The sequence below is a fragment of the Helianthus annuus genome, chromosome 13, assembly GCF_002127325.2.
Source record: "Helianthus annuus cultivar XRQ/B chromosome 13, HanXRQr2.0-SUNRISE, whole genome shotgun sequence".
In the NCBI taxonomy this organism is placed as follows: Eukaryota; Viridiplantae; Streptophyta; class Magnoliopsida; order Asterales; family Asteraceae; genus Helianthus; species Helianthus annuus.
Window position 1 is genome coordinate 72,295,516 of NC_035445.2, and position 8,258 is coordinate 72,303,773.

The following is an 8,258-nucleotide window of genomic DNA, read 5'->3' on the forward strand; positions in this document are numbered from 1 at the left end:
AATAAACTTTAATTAGAGACGTTGGAATTTTTTGGATATTTTAATTACATTTTCAATTTTTTTTATTGGGTTTTGTCAGGTTCCGTCAACGTCAACAGTTTGTCCGGAATTAAAGCCAACTGTGAAACTCATTTGTGTAGCAGTAACAAAACATTTATCTGTACATATTTTTTTTCTTAGTGACACAATATAAAAAAGAGAAAATTACCAATCTAGCCAAGACTTTAATCAAATTATCAATCTAGCCACCTCATGCGTCCTTGGAAGGCCACTCACATGTATAGGATGAGTCTTTCAAGCATGGGATGAGTCCTTGGGGAGAAACCCAATAAAAAATAGACACGTGGCCACAGACGCATGGATTGAGTCTGCGGACGCATGGCCGCGGACGCATGGGATGAGTCTTTCAAACATGGGATGAGTCTTTCATGTGTGGGATGGGATGAGTCTTTCCACGTGTCAGTTGGGGATTGGCGGACGCAATACTTGGCCATGCAGACGCATCAGAAGACTTGGGATCTGTGAGTGGCCTTCCAAGGACGCATGAGGTGGCTAGATTGGTAATTTGACTTTTTTCTTGGCAAATTTTGTAATTTTCTCTATAAAAAACATGTAGTCAACTAAATTAAGTGTTATTATTGGTAAAAAGGGAGTAAATAACTAAATGTTAATAAGAATTGCAGATAAATAACAATATTGTGTTGTATGTATTGTTTTTATGATGTAAAATATAAATAATTTATTATTATAAGCAGAAGAATTCCACATTAAATGCATATTGTACTGTTTATACATATATCCATAAAAATATTGAAAACAAAATGGTATGTTAGCTTGAATAATATTTGTGAGGACGTGATGGCTTAAGGAAAGCCAGATAACATGTAGGGTGGGATGACATACGCTCAGTAGCATTGTTGATGCATGACCTAGTTACAACTTGCACAAATCTTATTTAAAGCAGTAACACATGAAGGCCTAGGCATGCCTGAGGAGCACTTGGGTCTAGGGCAGATGGCATTAAGACTTTCCCCAACGCCATCCCCCCGCTTCTACGGGAACCCTTCTCTTCTCTCTCCTCTCCCTCTCACAGCAACCCCACATATGCCACACAGGCGTGCCCTTGTGCAAGGGTTGCACCTACAACCTCTCTCCGCCACGTCCTACTGCCACTATCTCTCTCCTCCACCTCCTTTGCCAAATCTGAACGGGCGGCCCTTCTTCTCCGGAGATGGAGACAATCTAATAGACGTGCTACATATGAATGATGGCAATGGAGATTCAAGTTATGCTAGCAATTCCTTTCTTCAGGTCTCTTTTCATCTCTACGCTTTTGTATTCATCAATGGTTTCTCAAGTCTTTATCATAACATAACTTCTTTTCAGGAACATGCGATACGGAGAGCGTTACCATATATAAAGCATACAATTATGGATATGGCTAATCGTGATGTCTTCTTCAACAGTTGTTTCATGATTGCTGATTTAGGATGTTCCTCCGGCATGAATACTCTATTGGTTGCATCTAGCATAATTAATATAGTCCATGATGTGTGTCAAGAAAATAACCGTAAAACACCACAGTTTCAAGTGTGCTTGAATGATCTCTTTGTAAATGATTTTAATACTCTTTTTAAGTTATTACCCAACTTTTACGAAGATCTAAAGAAGGACAAGGGAGAAAATATTGGTCCTTGTTTTGTTTCAGCCGTTCCAGGTTCTTTCTATGGTAGACTCTTTCCAGACAAAAGTTTGCACTTTGTTCACTCCTCTTATAGCATTCAATGGCTTTCTCAGGTACCTTAGTATCCAACTCTATAGTTATAGTATATGCAATATGATTATATTAGCAAGAATATCAAACAAGAGATATGTATGAGAAACTCTAGTTTTACAAACGTGTATACTATATATATATTTTCAAGATGGAATATCTTTTATATTCTAAAAGTTAGTTTTATGGGATATTGATTTGTGGTCATATAAATACAAAGAATAATTAAATTGGATGATAAACTGTGTCCTTGCAATTTATGAATGTGATAGGTACCTGAAGGTCTTGAATGCAATGAATTAAATATATATATTTCCAAAACAAGTCCTTTTAATATACTGCGAGCATATGGAAAGCAATTTCATACCGACTTTACAAGGTTTTTACAACTACGCCACAAAGAATTAGTACATGGTGGACACATGATTTTAGTCTTACCCGGTCGGAGTGAAGTTGATCCAACTAGTGATGATTGTTGGAGTCTGTGGGATTTACTCACCATATCACTTCTTGAATTGCTTAAAGAGGTATAATGCCTTTTTGTATCCAAACTGCAAACTCAAATTAAGTGAGAATATTGTCACAGAGTGATATATTTAGGCGATACGTGACAACATGCTCTGTGTAGCTTTTAGTTTGCTTCAACTCTAACTTTTATGTTTCATCAATTACTATAGGGGTTGGTTCGAGAATCAGATATTAACTCATTCAATCTTCCATTTTATCTTCCATGTGAGGATGAACTTATGAACATTATTCAAGATGATGGATCGTTTTCTCTTGATAGCATGGATGCTTATGAAGTCAATTGGGATCCACATGATACTGATTACACAAATATGAAAGACTTAAACATAGAGCCCAACCACACCCATGGGAAAAACACAACAAAGAAAAACACAGCAAAAGTGATTAGAGCTATTACAGAACCATTGTTGACTTATCATTTCGGGAGTTCCATAATTGACGTGCTATTTAAGAAGTACGAGAAGCATGTTACAAAACATTTAGCAATCAACAAGACAAGGCAATTTACTATTGTCATTTCATTGACCAAGAAATGAGTAAATTATGTGTTAAATTATTAGATTATATAAACTTAGACTTAGTATTATCTTTATTAATTGTTGGTATGTCATAATCATATATTCATATGTAACACTTATGTATTTCATACCTTAAACTTTGTATGATTTAGATTAATTAGATATAAATGGTTGTTAATGGCAACTATTTTTCAACTGACAAGTCCAATGGTTGTGATGGTTGAAAATGGCGCCAAACAACTGCGATATGTATGTATGCATGTATGTATGTGATGATCTGTGATAATGATCACTCACCAAGGAATCCGCAACATTTCCTAATTGTTCAATGTGTTCTTCTTGATCCTTTGTTGATTTAATTCACATTATCCATATACAAACCTTAAGACCCTATTCACTATCAATTACATTTTTTTATCATTCCACGCAACATACTGGTATCTGAGCAAAATACTAGAAGATCCTAGGCCCAATTCATCCGCTTACACGCTGCGGATGGAATTCTTAAAAAGGCGATCAAAACTATCCCAGAGATTATCTTACTACTGCGGTGAACCCGATCATCTAGTCATCTAATGGATATCTACAATATCAAAGAAAAAGATGAAGCCATGAGTCTCATACGACAGGAAATAGAAATTGGAACAAGTCATCAAACAACAAATCCTCACTATGTAAAAGAATAAAGAATATACAGAACTGATAGTGGCTTATGGTCCGAATTATGGTATGTCAACACAGGCTATAAGAATCATCAAACTGGCAATATTTCACAATTTAAATGAATTAAGAATTCCTTTGGTATGGAAACCAGAACGGGTGAGTCAAATATCTTGTTTATAAGGGGTATAGGCATTGTTGAATTAAGATTAGAAAAAGGAAACTTTAAGAACTACTAGTTTTTTTCTATTTTCTGTAGTGTCACGGCCCCCGTGCCCGGTTTGACCCGGTCCAGGAGCCGCGGGACAGAAACCCCGTGATATTCATTTTTACAGCGGAAGTCTTTAACAGGATCGTTTAAACTTGAAAATGCCCGAGTATTATTTATTTATAATTCGGGATAAAACCCCGTAATTTACAGTAGAGAAATATTATAATTTCTTTATTTTACAAACATGTTTATTTATTTATTCGAGCCACTACTTTAAGCTTCAGAGTGCTCCTGCGCACTTGTACTTAATTCAAAGTAGGTCACCTGAAACATATTGTAAAAATATTTTGTCAGCGGGGAAATACTGAGTGAATCATTCATTTTTACTAAAATGACACATTATTATAAATTACAGTATTAAGAGAGATTACAATGTTTTTATCAACCAATTTTCAAGAATAGGTATTTGTCACTCGACCGTATCTGTGACTGTGGTCATACCACTATTGGGTCCCGTCGCCCCAATAGTGACGAGTATCACAAATTTTAGGTTCGCCCACCTAAAGTGATAAAAATAGTAATGTGCACAATACCCCACATACCGGTTGTAATTTGGTGATTACATAAACTTAACCCCTGTAATTATAACTTTGAAAATAATTTGGAGTATTCTAAAACAGTTGATAAAAAGAGAATGACTCACATTGCAAGTTTAGACGGGCAGTACTTAGCCTACTGATAAGCTGAATAACCTAGTTTAACAATAATGCACACAACCAGGTTAGTAACTAATACAGCAGTTACGATAATTCACGAGATACAACCCTCACAATGAATGACAAAGTGCGATACTTAAATATCCAGCGGATTCACAACGAATAACAGAGCATAGCTCAAATATCCTGTTGGAATCACGACGAATAACAAAGTATAAACCCAGATTGAGCAGCACTTAAACACTCGTTGGATAGTTTCAATCGATCGGATATCGAATCGTAATAGCGATCGAGTTATTACCCCGTATTGTGGCAGCACCTCGCTACTATTAAAATTTACACCTTCTATTTGCTATATTATGTCTGAGAAGTAAAGATTTTCGACACCGAAATGCCATCCCATGCACTGGCTATTTATAGCATGAAAATGATCTTCACGCGGCCCGCGTAAGGTTACAGGCAACCTTTACGCGGCCTGCATTGCCACCTATTCTACGCATAGGGTTGATGGGTCATGGGCTAGGTCTGCCAGATGGCCCAAACGTGGTCCGTATACGTTTCCGGATAAAATTGATTTGTCGCGGCCCGCATTAACTTACAGTATTCTTTTACGCGGCCCGCCCGGACCCTTACAACTTATCAGGTTTAGTTATAAGTTTAAGTGGCCCGCGTAAGATTGAATTATCTCTTACGCGGCCCGCCTAAAACCCAAAATTTTTGTTTTTCTTGATTTTTCATGTTAGTTAGGGTTTTAGGGGTTCGGGTTTTCATATACAGGTATAGTAAAGATGTTTTTGAAGGTCCTTACATCCTCCCCACCTTAATAAAAATCTCGTCCTCGAGATTTACTGAAATAAGTGTGGATACTTGCGTATCATCTCCGATTCCAGTTCCCAAGTATATTCAGGTCCTCTCTTTGAATCCCATTTGACCTTGACTAGCACCAGTCGTTTATGTTTGAGAAACTTAATCATTCTATCTTCTATTTGGAGTGGCTTTTCAACAAACTTCAATCTTTCATTTATCTGTACATCTTGGAGAGGTACTACCAGAGATTCGTCAGATAGACATTTCTTGAGATTGGATACATGAAATACATCATGTACCCCAGATAACTCTTCTGGTAGTTGTAAACGATAAGCTATTGGTCCTATTCGTTGGATTACTTGGAATGGTCCAACGTATCTTGGACTTAGCTTTCCTTTCTTTCCAAATCGCACTACTCCTTTCCAAGGAGAAACCTTTAAAAGTACTTTATCTCCGACTTGGAATTCTAATGGTTTACGGCGGTTATCTGCGTAGCTTTTCTGGCGATCCCGGGCAATCTTTAGTCTTTCTTTGATTTGAGTGATCTTGTCGGTAGTTTCTTGTACAATCTCAGGTCCGGATAATTGACTTTCTCCTATCTCTGGCCAGCAAACTGGAGTCCTACACTTACGTCCATATAGTGCTTCGAACGGGGCAGCTTCAATGCTTGAATGATAACTATTATTATAGGAGAATTCAATTAAGGGCAAATGATTATCCCAGTTTCCACCGAAATCTATTACACATGCCCTAAGCATGTCTTCTAAGGTTTGAATGGTTCTTTCACTTTGTCCATCTGTCTGGGGATGATATGCCGTACTTAAATTTAATCGAGTACCCATGGCTTCTTGGAAACTTGTCCAGAAATGTGAAGTGAAACGACTATCCCTATCCGATACAATAGAGAGTGGAACTCCATGTAGGGATACTATTTCATTGACGTATAATTTTGCTAATCTTTCCATGGTGAAAGTTTCTTTCATGGGTAGAAAATGAGCCGACTTGGTTAATCGGTCTACAATTACCCAAATCGCATTATTACCTTTTCTGGTTTTGGGCAACTTAGTAACAAAATCCATGGTTATAAGTTCCCATTTCCAAACAGGCATCTCTAACTATTGCAGTAACCCTGAAGGTTTCTGGTGTTCTGCCTTAACTTGTGAACAAGTAAGACACTTGGATACATAACTAGCTATATCCTTTTTCATACCTATCCACCAAAAATTATTTCTTAAATCTTGGTACATTTTATTATTTCCAGGGTGCATGGTATACCTAGATTTATGGGCTTCCTCTAAAATTTTATTCCTTAAATCTCCCTGTTTAGGTACCTAAATCCTTTTCTTGTGGAATCTCCAAATTCCATCATTTCCTTGTTCTAGTTCTTTTATTTAACCTTTCATTCCTTCAGCGTCGTCTTTAGTTGCTGTTTCCTGAACTTTCTTCAGTTGTTCCATTAAATCTACTTGTAGATTTAATCTAAGAGCACAGACTCGCTTTTGCTTCTCATGATATTTACGACTTAAGGCATCTGCAACTACATTTGCCTTTCCCTCGTGATATTGAATATTACAGTCGTAATCACTTAGAATTTCCATCCATCTTCTTTGTCTCATGTTTAATTCTTTTTGCCCAAATATGTATCTTAAGCTTTTATGATCTGTATAGACAGTAAACTTACTTCCATACAGATAGTGTCTCCAAATCTTAAGGGCAAAAATTACCGCTCCTAATTCTAAGTCATGAGTCGTGTAGTTTTCTTCATGCTTCTTCAATTGTCTTGAGGCATACGCAATTACCTTTTTGCGTTGCATTAACACACATCCTAATCCTAGCATAGAAGCATCACAGTAACCTTCAAAATCTTCTGTTCCATCTGGTAATGCTAAGATTGGGGCATTTGTTAGCTTTTTCTTTAATATTCTAAAAGCCTCTTCCTGTCTTGGTCCCCATTCAAATTTTACAGCTTTACAGGTTAGCTTAGTTAATGGCACGGCTATCTTAGAAAAATCTTTAATAAAACGCCTATAATATCCAGCTAATCCTAGAAAACTTCTAACTTCCGTTGCTGATTTTGGGGCTTTCCATTTGGTGATCGCTTCAATATTGGAGGGATCTACGTGAATACCTTCGTGATTCACCATGTGTCCTAAGAATTGCACTTCCTGGAGCCAAAATTCACACTTTGAGAATTTGGCGTAAAGCATTTCTTTTCTTAACAAAGTTAAAAGTGCATGCAAGTGCTTACAATGTTCCTCCTGGCTTTTGGAATAAATAAGTATATCGTCAATGAAAACGATTACAAATTTATCCAGATACGGTTTACAGATTCTATTCATCATGTCCATAAATGCTGCTAGAGCATTTGTTAATCCGAAGGGCATGACTGTAAACTCGTAATGTCCATACCTAGTTCTGAAAGCAGTTTTAGGTATGTCTTCTTCTTGTACCTTTAATTGATGATATCCGGAGCGCAAATCTATCTTAGAGAAATATCTAGCTCCTTGCAATTGATCAAAAAGATCATCAATCCTAGGTAATGGGTATCGATTTTTAATTGTAACCTTGTTTAATTCCCTATAATCGATACATATTCTCATCGATCCATCTTTCTTCTTTACAAACAACACCGGGGCTCCCCATGGAGAGACACTTGGTCGTATAAATCCCTTACTTAATTCTATCATTTCAGTAGGTGCTAACCGATAGGGTGCCTTGGCTATCGGCATAGTTCCTGGGATTAGATGAATTCTAAATTCTACCTCCCTATCAGGTGGTAATCCTGGTAAGTCTTCTGGAAAGACATCTGGGTATTCGGATACTATCGGAATATCTTCCAGTTTCTTACTTTTATTATTAATAACTACCGAAATCATATATACTATTCCTTGTTTTCTTGAATAACTGGCCAACTTCATTACTGAAATAAATTTCAGTGGCTTTTGTGGTTTATCTCCGGTAATTATTATTAATTCTCCTGTGGGGGTATGAATTTCTATGGAATTTTTATCACAGAGAATTCGAGCATGGTTGGCTATTAACCA

At 36.9% G+C, this 8,258-nt stretch overlaps 1 protein-coding gene across 2 annotated transcripts; it reads left to right on the plus strand.

Moving 5' to 3' along the window:
- The first annotated feature begins 841 nt into the window (after window positions 1-841).
- Window positions 842-2,996, plus strand: LOC110902813 (benzoate carboxyl methyltransferase-like). 2 transcript variants are annotated; one of them, XM_022149200.2, is made up of 4 exons: window positions 842-1,311; window positions 1,387-1,797; window positions 2,047-2,301; window positions 2,452-2,996. In XM_022149200.2, exons 1-4 carry the CDS (start codon window positions 985-987, stop codon window positions 2,836-2,838), a joined length of 1,380 nt encoding a protein of 459 aa, XP_022004892.2. In that variant the 5' UTR covers window positions 842-984; the 3' UTR covers window positions 2,839-2,996. The 2 variants fall into 2 exon arrangements, with proteins under 2 accessions (XP_022004892.2, XP_035837872.1); XM_035981979.1 differs by lacking the exon at window positions 2,047-2,301 and having other exon boundaries at window positions 2,452-2,962.
- The last annotated feature ends 5,262 nt before the right edge of the window (window positions 2,997-8,258 follow it).